General features: G+C 38.7%; 1 protein-coding gene and 1 non-coding gene across 6 annotated transcripts in view; one reads left to right on the forward strand and one right to left on the reverse strand.

The window, feature by feature from the left end:
- The window catches only part of LOC133041596 (protein argonaute-3), a 113,995-nt gene that overhangs the window by 84,011 nt on the left and 14,849 nt on the right, over window positions 1-15,135 (reverse strand). For 4 of the 5 annotated variants that reach the window (XM_061122408.1, XM_061122411.1, XM_061122410.1 and 1 more), the window contains one exon: window positions 1,651-1,822. In XM_061122408.1, the coding sequence (XP_060978391.1) occupies window positions 1,651-1,822 (172 nt within the window). Of the gene's footprint in view, window positions 1-1,650; window positions 1,823-15,135 lie in introns of those variants that run through there. The other variant, XM_061122412.1, reaches the window with a different exon arrangement.
- TRNAD-AUC (transfer RNA aspartic acid (anticodon AUC)) lies at window positions 5,451-5,522 on the forward strand. Its single transcript has one exon. It is a non-coding gene; the product is annotated as a tRNA-Asp (tRNA).

The raw sequence follows: 15,135 nt of genomic DNA on the forward strand, positions 1-15,135 counted from the left end.
CTACTTAGGGAATTTAGGTAGAGAAAAAGAATACAGCAACATGAGCAGAGTGTGGGGAGGAGGATTCAGAGAATAAGTTGTTTGAAGCCCTTTATAGATAGTAAGGTGTCAGTCCAAAGCTCAGGGAAGAGGTGGAGGCTACAGCAAGATTAGGTAATCATCTACTTATAGATGGCAGCTATTGCAGTAACTGGCTAGAACCTCCCTTTTAAGCCTGGCTTAGGCTCAGTACACCTGGTTCTCCTCAACTGCCATACCTTCGCTGTTGTTCAGTCGCTAAGGTGTGCCTGACTCTCTGCAACCCCATGGACTGCAGCACGCCAGGCTTCCCTGTCCTTCACTATCTCCTGGAGTTTGTGTCTTTGTTACTGCTGCCTTATCTTTTTTTTTTTTTAAGTGTTTTCTTTACTACAGCTATCTGCAATTCTACCACCTCTTTAGATTAATTCAATTCCTTCCCTTCTTGCTTTACAAATTATTTCTTAATGACTATCAAGTCAGGATTCTGGAGTTCTGGTCTCACATTTGCTACTAGCAATGTGTTGTTGAATAAGCCTCTCAACCTCTCTGTATTTCAGCTATAAAAAAGGTATTGGAGAGGAAAAAAGGTATCAGATTAGTTGATACCTTAGGCTTCTCCACTTGTAATACTCTACAACTTGCCTCCTGACCTCAGAAAGAACTCTGTATTACATGTTAATTATAACACTCATATGATAGGGGTTTTTTGTTACAAGTTATTACAAAGTTTCTTAGTACTAATTTATTTCAGATTTCTTATAGCTCTTATCTCACAGGAGGGGGCAAGAAGAAGCTGATACAAATTGCGGGAGTAGCACTGACTTATACACACTACGGTGTGTAAACAGACAGCGAGTGGGAAGCTGCGCGATGCACAGGGAGCTCAGCTCGGAGCTCTGTGCCGGCCGAGAGGGGGTAGGAGGGAGGGTCAAGGAGGAGGGAATGTACGAATACTTACAGATGAGTCATGCATGCTACCATACAGCAGAAACTAACGCATCGTAAAGCAAGTACACGCCAATTAAAAGACCTCGTTTGTGGTATACATCATGTCATAAATTCCTTTCACATTTCCGATATCACCTAAACCATATCCACATCCAGAGTATTTGGAGAGGGTGAGAGAAGCTTATTAAGAGCAGACTGTAAATCTTTATATATCATATATACTTGTTCCTCTATAAGAGTAGGGAACAGTTAGAGAAGTTGAGGATGGGAAGGCATAAAACCATGACAATCACCATCGTCTTAAAGGGAACATTACAGAAGGGGTAAATAAGTTCAGGGTGGGTGGGAAGAGAAAAGAAAGCACAGATAGATATTACCTAATAGCAAAGGAAAAAAATGCTCAGTCTGATTTTAAGAGCACATAACAATGAGTTGGACCTTTCCTATTATCACAGAGAAAACATATGAGGTTACTATAACAGAAAAATTTCAAGACTATTTGTAGATTTCCCCCATTATCACACCTCTGAAGTACAGTCAATTTCAAAGAAAATTACTGTGTGTTCTTGGTCAAACTGTTAGACATTAAACACTGCTATTTAGACATACAAGATAAACATAATTTCTAAAGCAAAGACAAAAACCAACAGCAAAAGATCTCTGTGACTTCTTAATTCTTACCTGTTCACTCTCCTAGGACACTTGTCTGGTTTAATATCTACCTCATAGAGGTAGACATCAATCTTTGGAATTTCAACTTGAAAACAGTTAGCCAGCAATTTAATGGGTTTGCCCATGGTGCCATAGCCAGGTCTTCTGGGCACCATGAGTAGGGGCTGGGCCCCAACAGGTCCTGCCAGGGAAGGGGAAAAAAAGAGAGACAGAAACACTGTTACAAGCTGCATTTGATAATCTTGTCAACCAGAGTAGGTTAGAATTTTAAGTAATAATTCCTCTGCTGATAATGATTAAAGCCTAGGGCTGAAAAATGACGTCAATTCTAAGAACCCTTTCTTTCACTCCAATTTACTTTCTTCATTAACACATACAGAGAAAAAAACGGGGTACCTCTGAAAAATTGTCTTGGAAGGGATAGAAAGAACAATCAAACAAACCCAGGTGAGCATAAGCAAACCACAAATCCACAAACCACTCGTATACAAAGAGAGTGTAACCAACAGCAGAATAATCTTACAGAAGGGTAAGAGCAAATGAACAAAATAAAAAACAATATACAAAAAAAAAAAAGGATCAACAAAGCACAAAATCAATTACTTGAAAAGATAAATAAGATAAATTCCAGACAACACAAACTTTTATAACATGAGAAAAAAGGTTGAAGTAACCAATATAAATGGAAAAAATGTATTACTACAAATACCAAAGACATTACAAACACTGTTAATAAATTTGCAAGTCTGATGAATTAGACAAAGTCCTAGAAAAACACAGCTTACTGGTACACAAAAGCATACAGAATTTGAAAAATTGTTGATAAAATGTAAAATGGTACAGCTGCTTTGGAAAACAGTAGAGTGGTTCTTCAAAACATTAAAAGCAGAATTATCATACGATCCAATAATCTACTTCTGGGTATAAACCCAAAAGAACTGAAAGCGGGCTGTTGATAATTATATACCTATGCTCATGGCAGTATTATTCACAATAAACAAAGTAAGTGTGTGTTAGTCGCTCAGGCATGTCTGACTCTTTGCAGCACCATGGACTGTAGCCTGCTAGGCTTCCCTGTCCATGGGATTTCCCAGGCAAGAATACTGGAGTTACCATTTCCTACTCCAGGGAATCTTCTTGGCTCAGGGATTGAACTGGCCTCTCTTGCACTGGCCGGCAGGTTCTTTACCACTAGCGCCACCAGGGAAGCCCCTAACCACTTGCTCTTTGCTACAGAGTAACAGCCCTTAAATTCTATTTCCTGATCTATAAAATGGAAATAATACTTAATCTGCCTCTTTTTCATGAATCTTGTCAGGATCAAATCAGAACATAAACGATAGGTAAAATTTACCCAGCTCTTACTACATCTTTTAATAATTATCTTTATTTTTTAAACATTACTGAAGTATAGTTGATTTACAATGTTGTGTTTAATTTCTGCTTTACAGCAAGGTGACTCAGTTATACATATATCTGTTTTCATATTCTTTTCCATTTTGGTTTATCACAGGATACTGAATACAGTTCTTTGTGCTATACAGTAGGACCTTGCTGTTTATCCATCCTACATGTAATAGTTCCCATCTGCTAATACCAAACTCCAGTCCTTCCCGCCTCCAACCTGCTTCTTCCTTGGCAACCACAAGTCTGTTCTCTATATCTGTGAGTCTGTTTCTGTTTTCTAGACATGTTCATTTCTGTTGTATTTTAGATTCCACATATAAGTGATATCATATGGTATTTGTCTCTTTTTAAAAAAAAAATTTATTTATTTGGCTGTGCCAGGTCTTCACTGTAGCATGCAGGATTCTTTTAGTTGAGGTATGTGAACTCTCAGTTGCAGCATGTGGGATCCAGTTCCCTAACCAGGGGTTAAACCCAAGTGATCTGCATTGGGAGAATGGAGTCTTAGTTGCTGGATCACCAGGGAAGCCCCTGTCTTTTTCTGACTTACTTTAATATGATAATCTCTAGGTCCATCCATATTGCTGCAAAAGGCATTATTTTGCTGTTTTAATGGCTGAGTAATAACATAATATTATGTTACATGTATATAACACATCATCTTTATCCACACATATATATGTGTGTATATATACATATTGTTATTCATATACACGTGTGTGTGTATATATATATATAAAATGGTTGAGTAATATTCCATGTATGAAGAAGCGATGTGAAGTGAAAGTCACTCAGTTGTGTCCAACCCTTTGCGACCCCATGGGACTACACAGTCCACGGAATTCTCCAGGCCAGAATACTGGAGTGGGTAGCCTTTCCCTTCTCCAGGGGATCTTCCCAACCCAGGGATGGAACCCAGGTTTCCGGCATTGCAGGTGGATTCTTTACCAGCCGACCACAAGGGAAGCCCATGTGTGTTACTCATGTCTTCTTCACCCATTCCTCTGCTGATGGACATTTAGGTTGATTCCATGCCTTGGATATTGTAAATAGTGCTGCTATGAAATAGGGGTTCATGTATCTTCTTGAATTATAGTTTTGTGTGGGTACTCACCCAGGACTGGGATTGCTAGATTATATGATAACTCTGTTTTTAGTTTTTGAGGAACCTCCATACTTCCATAGTGGCTGCAAAAATTTACATTCCTACCAATGGTGTTCCTTTTTCTCCACACCCTGTCCAACAATGTGTAGGATGGCCATTTTGATGATGGCCATTCTGACTGGCATGAGGTAATACCTCATTATAGTTTTGACTCGCATTTTTAGTTAGTGAGGTGGAGCATGTTTTCACGTGCCTGTTAGCCATCTGTATGTCTTCTTTGGAGAAATGTCTATTTAGGTACTCTATTTTTTTCAGTGGGTTTTTTGTTTGTTATGGAATTGTAGAAGCTGTTTACATATTTTGGAAATTAAGCCCCTGTTGGTTCAATCATGTGCAAATATTTTCTTCCAGTCCATAGGATGTCTTTTTGTTTTAGTAGCAGAACTAGGATTAGAACTCACTCTGCTGTGTTATTTTGTTTCATTGATATATCTATCCTTTTGTCAACAACATATACTGTCTTGATTACCATATTTTATAGTTAGCTTTGAAATCAGGTACTATCAATCAGTTCTGTAACTTTAATCTCCTTTAATATCATGTAACTCTTCTGGGTAATTTTGTCTTTCCATATAAACTTCACAATCAGTTTATCAATGTCCATAAAATAACTTGCTGAGATTTTGTTTGGAATTGTGCTAAATACACAAATCAAGTTGAGAAGAGCTGAGATCTTTATGATAATGAGTCTTCCTACCCATGTATAATAGAATACCTTTATTTAGATCTTCTTTTGGAGAAGGAAATGGCAACCCACTCCAGTATTCTTGCCTGGGAAATCCCATAGACAGAAGAGCCTTGCAGGCTATACAGTCCATGGGGTCACAAGAGTCGGACACAACTTAGTGACTATACCACCAAACCACAGATTTTCTTTTTTTTTAATCAAAGTTTTGCAGTTTCCTTCACATACATCTTATACATATTTTGTTAGATTCATACCTAAGTATTTCTCTCTTTTTTTGGTGCTAATGTATAAGACTACAATAATAGAAATAGTGTGGTTTTCATTAAAAAATAGAAAAACAGATCCGAGGAACAGAACTGATAGCCCCAAAACTGAACCACACAGTCAACTCATGTTTGACAGAGGAGCAAAGGCAATTCAATAGAAAAAGGACATTTTTAAAATATGGTGCTGTTAAACAAATGGATATCCACATGCTAAAGAAAAAAAAATGAAGAAAAGAATCTGGACACAGATCTAAAACTTTTTTCAAGAACTAACTCAGGGTATTCCCTGGTGGTCCAGTGGTTAGGACTCTCACTATCACTGCTGAGGGCCCAGGTTCAATCCCTGGTCAGGGAACTAAGATCCCACTAGACACACAGTGTGGTCAAAAACCCCAAACAAAACAAACTCAAATGGCTCGTGAACCTCAATGTAAAATGCAAAGCTGTTGAACTCCTAGTTCAAAACATCAGTGACCTTGATGATGACTTGTAAAAATTCATTTGTTTTTAATTGGAGGATAATTGCTTTACAATGTTGTGATTTCTGGCATACAACGATGTGAATACATATGTATACATAAGTATACATATGTCCCCTCCCACTGGAACTTCCCTCCCACCCCCTATCCCATCCCAGCCCTCTAGGTTGTCACAGAGCACTGCATTGAGCTCCCTGTGTGATACAGCAACTTCCCATTAGCTGTCTATTTTACATATGGTAAAGTATATTAAAAAAGACACATGTACCCCAGTGTTCATTGGTGATGACTTCTTAGAAGAAGCACATAAATACCAAAAGCACAAAACATTAAATAAAAAGTTGATGTTTTCATTAAAAATAAAAGCCTGTTCTACAAGAGAATGAATACACAAGCCACAGACTGAGTAAATATATTTGCAAAGCACATATTTGATAAGGGGCTAATACTTGAAATACATAAAGAACTCATACAAATCAATAGGGAAAAAAAATTCAATTTAAAAAATGGGCAGAGGATCTGAACAGATATTCTTCCCAAAGAAGACATGCAGATGGACTACAGGCACATGAAAAGACACACAACATCATTAATCACCAGGAAAATACAAGTCAAAACCACAATAAGACATCACCTCACATCTCAGAATGGCTATTATCAAAACACAAGAAATAACAAGTGTTGGCAAGAATGTGGAGAAAGGAAACCCTTGTGCACTATCAGTAGGAATGTAAACTGGTACATCTACCATGAAAAACAGAATGAAGATTCCTTTAAAAATTAAAACTAGAAGAACCACATAATCCAGCAGTTCCACTACTGGGTATTTATCTAAAGAAAAGGAAACCACTAAGCTAAAAAGATAAATCCCCTCTCACGTTCACTGCAGTATTATGTATAACAGTCAAGATATGGAAACAACCTAGGTGTCTATCGGATGAATGGATAAACAAAATGTGCTCTATATACAAAATGGAAAGTTATTTAGTCATAAAAAAGGAAATCTTGCCATCTGAAACATGGATGGACCTTGAAAACATTACACTAAGTGAAATAAATCAGACCGAGAAAGACAAAGGCCACATGATCTCATCTGTGTGTGGAAGCTAAGAGAGAAAAAAAAAAAAAAAAACAAGCTCATAGATAACAGAAGAGACTAGTGGTTGCCAGAGGTGCACGCATGCTCAGTTGTGTCCAACTCTTTGTGACTCCATGGACTGTAGCCTGTCAGGCTTCTCTATCCATGGAATTTTCTAGGCAAGAATACCGAAGTGGTTGCCATTTCCTACTTCAAGGGATCTTCCCAACAAAGGGATCAAACCTGAGTCTCTTGCCTCTCAGGCACTAGTAGGCACACTCTTTACCACTAGCGCCACCTGAGAAGCCCTCTTTACCACTATGGGAATAGGCAAAATGAGCGAAGGGGATCAAAAGTGCAAACTTTCAGTTACAAAGTAAGTAAATCTTGGGGATGTAATGTATAACATGATGGCTATAGTTTATAATACTGTACTGCATACTTGAAAGGAGATAAAAAAGTAGATCTTAAGCGTTCTCATCACAAAAAGTTCCTAAGTATGGTAACAGATGTTATTACCTCATTGTGGAGGTAATATTTACAAATACTGAATCATGTTGTACGTCTGAAACTAACATAAAGTATATATCAATTATATCTCAATTTAAGGAAAGAATGCAGTAAAATGATAATTTTTAAAAAGCTCATCTATTTGTCATGTACTCACAAAATAACTGTTTATAACCAACCATATTAACTATCGTGATCAGGAAAGACGTTCCTAAGCATTTTATATCCTAACATGACACTCTGTGATTGATGTACAGATATTTTAATGTACTTTAGTTAGTTACTGTTCAGTTGCTAAGTTGTGTCCAACTCTTTGAGATCCCCATGGATTGCAGCACACCAGGCTCCTGTGTCTGCCACTATCTCCCAGAGTTTGCTCAAATTCATGTCCATGAGTCAGTGATGCTATCTGACCATCTCATCCTCTGCCGCCCCCTTCTCCTTTTGCCTTCAATCCTTCCCAGCATCAATTTCTCATTTGGGGAAATCAGCTGAGGTTAGGCCAATATCTAACACATTATACTTTTCCCCATTTAAGGTAATGGCAAACAGTCTCCCAACTAGTGGTTGTGATGCAGAATGTTTGATTTTCAGCAACCTATTCTTAATTATTCCATGCTTTTAAGAAGACATTTTGTTCTATTTCATTCAGATACTTTAGTTTTCTCTAGTGGGAGTTCTGAGCCTAATAAAATAGCCTGCCTACTCTATACAGAGAAAATTCTGTAGCTATTTAACAACTGTATTTTCATATAAAGTGAATGATCTGAGGACAGAGTTTATGAGTGATTGATATTTCTATCCCTAATACTTACAAGTGCATCACATTAAGCCCCTTTTCTTGATTCCACAATTACAGAGCAATCTTCTAATTATTGTCTGGATGCCCATATAGACCACTGGAGGGAGAGAAATTTGTTGCCTCATGACTAGTCAATGTGAATCTGCTTGATGTTCTGGAAACAGTAATTTTCTTTGCAATGATTACCTTAACATTATGATTTATATAACAGTTTCCTGTGAACTTTGGTTAGCATCAGTCAGTTCCTCATGGTGATGATGGTTTCTGGATGCCTGGCAAGATAGAGGATCAGGATCTACAAAGTTAGGGACCAGACTTTGGACCACAGTGACCCTGTGTCAATGCTGCTGTTGTTTGGTCTCTAAGTCGTGTCTGACTCTTTGAGACCCCGTGGACTGGAGTCCACCAGGCTCCGCTCCCCATGGGATTTCCTAGGCAAGAATACTGGAATGGGTTGCCATTTCCTTCTCCAGGGATCTTTCTGACCCAGGGATCAAACCCGTGTCTCCTGCTTGAAACCCTATCCTCTGTCATATTACCTCATAAATTTGTTTCAGTAATCTGAATTTTCAAGTTTCAAATGTTATATTCTGTTCCCATTTAATGTAGCATCATGAGCGTATCTTCATACATTATTGTGTAGTAGCTAAGTTTAGTCTGACTCTTCTGCAACCCCATGGACTGTAGCCTACCAGACTCCTCTGTCCTCGGGATTTCCCAGGCAAGGATATTGGAATGGGGTACCATTTCCTTCTACAGGGGATTTTCCCGACACATAGACTGAACCTGTGTCTCGCACTGGCAGGCGGATTCTTTACCACTGAGCCATCAGGGAAGCACAAGTTCTTAATAACCATAATTTTAACAGCTATTTAATGACCCATTAAGTTGATGAACTACAATTGACCAAGCTTCACTCCAGGATATTTAGTTTACTTCCAATTTTTCACGATTATAAACAATGAAACAAGCAACTGTAGTCGACATTCATAGACTGTATGCCAGGCACAACACCATCCTTATCCTCTACCTCATGGCTATTCTCTTGAATACTGTACTTTCCCAAGTATTGCATGAATACCTGCAGTTGATACGTTCTTACATGAACTTGCCCCACAATTGACTGGTCCAGAGATAGACACCAGAACCAAGAAAAAGTAATAAGTAGTTCTTCCCCTGGGACATTTTTTTAACTTGGGACCTAAACAACCATCAGGCATTTCCTCTTCAGGGACTAAGGCTGTGAGATGTAACAGCCATTGGAGGTCAAATGTTCTGATGTGCAGAAAAAGCCAATCAACAGTAGGATACAAGACCTTTTAGAACTAACACCCAAAAAAGATGTCCTTTTCATTATAGGGGACTGGAATGCAAAAGTAGGAAGTCAAGAAACACCTGGAGTAACAGGCAAATCTGGCCTTGGAGTACAGAATGAAGCAGGGCAAAGGCTAATAGAGTTTTGCCAAGAGAACGCACTGGTCATAGCAAATACCCTCTTCCAACAACACAAAAGACTCTACACATGGACATCACCAGATGGTCAACACCGAAATCAGACTGATTATATTCTTTGCAGTCAAAGATGGAGAATCTGTATACAGTCAGCAAAAAGAAGACCGGGAACTGACTGTGGCTCAGATCCTGAACTCCTTATTGCCAAATTCAGACTTAAATTGAAGAAAGTAGGGAAAACCACTAGACCATTCAGGTATGACCTAAATCAAATCCCTTATGATTATACCGTGGAAGTGAAAAATAGATTTAAGGAACTAGATCTGATAGAGAGTGCCTGATGAACTATGGACAGAGGTTTGTAACACTATACAGGAGAAACGGATCAAGATCATTCCCATGGAAAAGAAATGCAAAAAAGCAAAATGGCTGTCAGAGGAGGCCTTACAAATTGCTGTGAAAAGAAAAGTGAAAAGCAAAGGAGAAAAGGAAAGATATTTCCATTTGAATGCAGAGTTCCAAAGAATAGCAATGAGAGACAAGAAAGCCGTCCTCAGCGATCAGTGCAAAGAAATAGAGGAAAACAACAGAGTGGGAAAGACGAGAGATCTCTTCAAGAAAATTAGATACCAAAGGAACATTTCATGCAAAGATGGGCTAGACAAAGGACAGAAATGGTAGGGACCTAACAGAAGCATAAGATATTAAGAAGAGGTGACAAGAATACAAGAACTATACAAAAAAGATCTTCATGACCCAGATAATCAGGATGGTGTGATCACTCACCTAGAGTCAGACATCCTGGAATGTGAAGTCAAGTGGGCCTTAGAAAGCATCACGACGAACGAAGCTAGTGGAGGTGACGGAATTCCAGTTGAGCTATTTCAAATCCTGAAATATGATGCTGTGAAAGTGCTACACTCAATACGCCAGCAAATTTGGAAAACTCAGCAGTGACCACAGGACTGGAAAAGGTCAATTTTCATTCCAATCCCAAAGAAAGGCAATGCCAAAGAATACTCAAACTACCGCACAATTGCACTCATCTCACACGCTAGTAAACTAATGCTCAAAATTCTCCAAGTCAGGCTTCAGCAATACGTGAACCATGAACTTACAGATGTTCAAGCTGGTTTCAGAAAAGGCAGAGGAACCAGGGACCAAATTGCCAACATCCGCTGGATCATCGAAAAAGCAAGAGAGTTCCAGAAAAAACATCTATTTCTGCTTTATTGACTATGCCAAAGCCTTTGACTGTGTGGATCACAATAAGCTGTGGAAAATTATGAAAGAGATGGGAATACCAGACCACCTGACCTGCCTCCTGAGAAACCTATATGCAGGTCGGGAAGCAACAGTTAGAACCAGACATGGAACAACAGACTGGTTCCAAATAGGAAAAGGAGTACGTTACCCTGCTTATTTAACTTAACATGCAGAGTCCATCATGAGAAACGCTGGGCTGGAAGAAGCACAAGCTGGAATCAAGATTGCTGGGAGAAATATCAATAACCTCAGATATGCACATGACACCACCCTTATGGCAGAAAGTGAAGAGGAACTAAAAAGCCTCTTGATGAAAGTGAAAGAGGAGAGTGAAAAAGTTGGCTTAAAGCTTAACATTCAGAAAACTAAAGATCATGGCATCTGGTCCCATCACCTCATAGGAAATAGATGGGGAGACAGTGGAAACAGTGTCAGACTGTATTTTTGTGGGCTCCAAAATCACTGCAAATGGTGACTGCAGCCATGAAATTGAAAGATGCTTACTCCTTGGAAGGAAAGTTATGACCAACCTAGATAGCATATTAAAAAGCAGAGACATTACTTTGCCAACAAAGGTCCGTCTGGTCAAGGCTATGGTTTTTCCAGTGGTCATGTATGGATGTGAGAGTTGGACTGTGAAGAAAGCTGAGCGCTGAAAAATTGATGCTTTTGAAGTGTGGTGTTGGAGAAGACTCTCGAGAGTCCCTTGGACTGCAAGGAGATCCAACCAGTCCATCCTGAAGGAGATCAGTCCTGGGTGTTCACTGGAAGGACTGATGCTGAAGCTGAAACTCCAGTACTTTGGCCACCTCACGCGAAGAGCTGACTCACTGGAAAAGACCCTGATGCTTGGAGGGATTGGGGGCAGGAGGAGAAGGGGACGACAGAGGATGAGACGGCTGGATGGCATCACCGACTTGGTGGACATGAGTTTGAGTGAACTCCGGGAGTTGGTGATGGACAAGGAGGCCTGGCGTGCTGCGATTCATGGGGTCGCAAAGAGTCGGACACGACTGAGCGACTGAACTGAACTGAACATACAGTAGGGATACATGTACAGAGAAGTCAAAATAAGAGATGGAGTAGTCTGATACCATGAGTTTCTAGTTCCAACTGCTCCAGATGCAAGCTCAGCTGCAAATCTGTTCTTCCTATTGCCACTCAACTTTCCTTAGATTCCCTGAGTCAAAAAACCCCTTTTGCTTTAATTAGTTTCAGTTGGATTTCTGTTATTTGCAAGGATAAGCCTGGAGGACAGTAGGCTAAACTCTTGATGTATAAAAAGAGTAATATATTAAATTACTTCAACTGAAATGTGGTCTCAGATCTGAGTTCAAATTTCAGATCTAATGATCAGTGAGAAGGCATAACCTGTGGCTCACTTGCCTATTAATTCTCTAAATGATATTTAGAGCAAACAAAATGATAGTTTGATAGACCTGTGCACTGTGAATAGATTCTTCCTACCAAGTTAATTAACACATCCATCACCTCACATATTCACCTTTTTGCAGGCAGGGGAAGATTTAAAACACTGAATTTCTACTCTCTTAGCAAATTTCAATTACACAACACAGTATAATGAATTCTAGTCACTATGGTATACATTAGATCTGCAGATTTTACTCATCTTATAGTACAATCTTATTCACCTTAAAGTATGTATACTTGTACCAACCTTTCCCTATTTCCTTCATCCCCTGACAACCATTTTACTACTTTTTTTTTTTTTTAAGACTCCACATGTAAGTGATACCAACCAGTACCTGTCTTTGTCTTATTATACTTAGCTCACTGCCCTCTAGGCTCACCCATGGTCGGAAATAACAGGATTTCCTTCTTTTTCAAGGTTGAACAATGTTCCACTGTGTGTGTATGTACACACGTATCACATTTTGTTTCAATTCATTCACTGATGGACACAAGATAGTTTCTGTACCTCGGCTATTGTGAATGCTGCAACGAACAGTCAAGTACAGATACTGCTTCAAGATAATGGTTTCATTTCCTTTGGATATATACTCAGAAGTGGGATTGCTGGGGCACATGGCAGCTCTACTCTTTGTTTCTTAATATTGGACTAGAGTTTATTAGCAATGTTCTGTTAGTTTCAGATGCACAGCAAAGTGATTCAGTTATACATATACATCTATCTATCACTTCTTAAATTCTTTCCCCATTTAGAATATTGCAGAGTTCCCTGTGCTATACAGTAGGTCCTTGTTGGCTATTTTAAATATAGTGGTGTGTACACATCAATCCCAAACTCCCAATTTATCCCTCCCCCTACTCTTTCCCTGCTGGTAAAGGAGCATCTGGTAGCTCTAGTTTTCATTTCTTGAGGAACCTCCGTGCAGTTTTCCACAGTGGTTGTACCAGTTTATGTTACCACTGACAGTGTATAAGGGTTCTCTTTTCTCCACACTCACACTGGCATTTATCATCTTGTCTTTTTGATAAAAAGTCATCCTAACAGGTATAAGGTTGTATCTCACTGGGGTTTTGATTTGCATTTCCATAATAACTGGTAATGCTGAGCACCTTTTATGTACTGGTTGGCCATTTGCATGTCTTCTTGGGAAAAATGTCTATTCCAAGTCCTTTGCCCATTTTTCAATCAAGTTATTTTCTGCTATTGAATTGTAAGAGCTTTAACCCTTTATCAGATATGTGGTTTGCAGATATCTTCTCCCATTCTGTAAAGTTTCCTTTTGTTAATGATTTTCTTTGCTGAACAGAGACTTATTTTGATATAGTCTCACCCACTTATTCTTGCTTTTGTTGCCTTTACCTTTGTTTTTGGTATTAAACTAAAAAAAAAAATCACCATCAAGACCAATGTCAAGAAGCTTAGGTGTTATGGAGTAAAACTTCTAGGAGTTTTATGGTTTCAGGTATTCTGTTAGTCTTTGATCCATTTTGATTTCTATATATCGTATAAGCTAGGGTCTAGGTTCATTCTTTTGCACATGGCTATCCAGTTTTCCCAACACCATTTGTTGTACAGAATATCCTTTCCCCGCTGTGTACTTTTTGCTCCTTTGTCAAATACTGAGTAGATATGCATGGGTTTATTTCTGGGCTCACATTGATCTATATGCCTATTTTTATGCCAATACCACACTGTTATGATATTGCTTTGTAATATAGTTTGAAATCACGAAGTGTGATGCCTCCAGCTTTGCTCATCTTTCTCAAGATTGTTTTAGCTATTGGGGGTCTTCTGTGGTTCCCTATACATTTTAGGGTTGCTTTTTCTATTTCTGTAGAAAATGCCACTGCAATTTATTTTTTTGCCATTGCAATTTTGATATGGACTGCACTGAATCTGTAGATAACTTTGGGTAGTCTGGACAGTTAAACAATATTAATTCTTCCAATCCATGAGCATAGAGTATCTTTCCATAAGCATTTTATTGTTTTTGATGGTACTGTAAATGGGATTTTTAAAAATTCTATCTTTTTGATAGTTGTTAGTATATAGAAATGTACTAGGCTTTGTATACTGATTTTGTATCGTGCAACTCTACTAAATTCAATTATTATTTCCAACAGTTTTTCACAGTTTAGAGTTTTCTATATATAATAGCACATCATCTGCAAACAGTTCTACTCCCTCCAATCCAGTCAGAATGCCTTTTCTATTCCTTTTCTTACCTAACTGTTCTGGCTACGTCGTCCTGCACTGTTGTTGTTTTTAAAGGTATAAAAGTCAATTTTCTCTTTTACTTATTTATTTGTGGCTAATCAGGGTCTTTGTTGCTTTGCTCAGGCTTTCTTTAATTGTGGTGAGCAGAGGCTCCTTTTCATTGTGGTGTGTGGGCTCCTCATTGCAGTGGCTTCTTTTGTTGCAAAACACAGGCCCTAGCCACACAGGCTTTGGTTGCGGCACAAAGGCACTGAGCCACCAGGTAAGTCCCAGTACTACGTTGAAAAAAAGGGTTGACAGTAGGCATTCTTGTCCTGTTCCTGATCTTAGAAGAAAAGCTTTCAGTTTTTCACATTGACTATGATATCAGCTGTGAACTTCGGCAAATATGGCCCTTATTATGCTGAGGTACATTCAGTTACCTTATTTTAAAAATGAGATAAAATGATCTATATATTCTAGATGTGCCAGGCACAGAAGTCATTAAAAAAAGCAGTAGTTCTTCAATAAATATTAATAAACTTCTACAACATGTCATATAAATATGCTAAGAGAATTTCTCTGCATCAAGCACCTACTGTTTTATTTGGGGGAACTAGAGAAGGAAACTAGCATACAGAAATTTTTCCTCAGATAAACGTCAGAAACAGACCTACCACCAGCTCAAAGGACAGGAACACACACATACTTCTCATCTGGTATTTTCTGCCAAACTGGCATACAAACACATGA

The sequence above is a fragment of the Dama dama genome, chromosome 20 (genome assembly GCF_033118175.1).
Source record: "Dama dama isolate Ldn47 chromosome 20, ASM3311817v1, whole genome shotgun sequence".
Classification (NCBI taxonomy): Eukaryota; Metazoa; Chordata; class Mammalia; order Artiodactyla; family Cervidae; genus Dama; species Dama dama.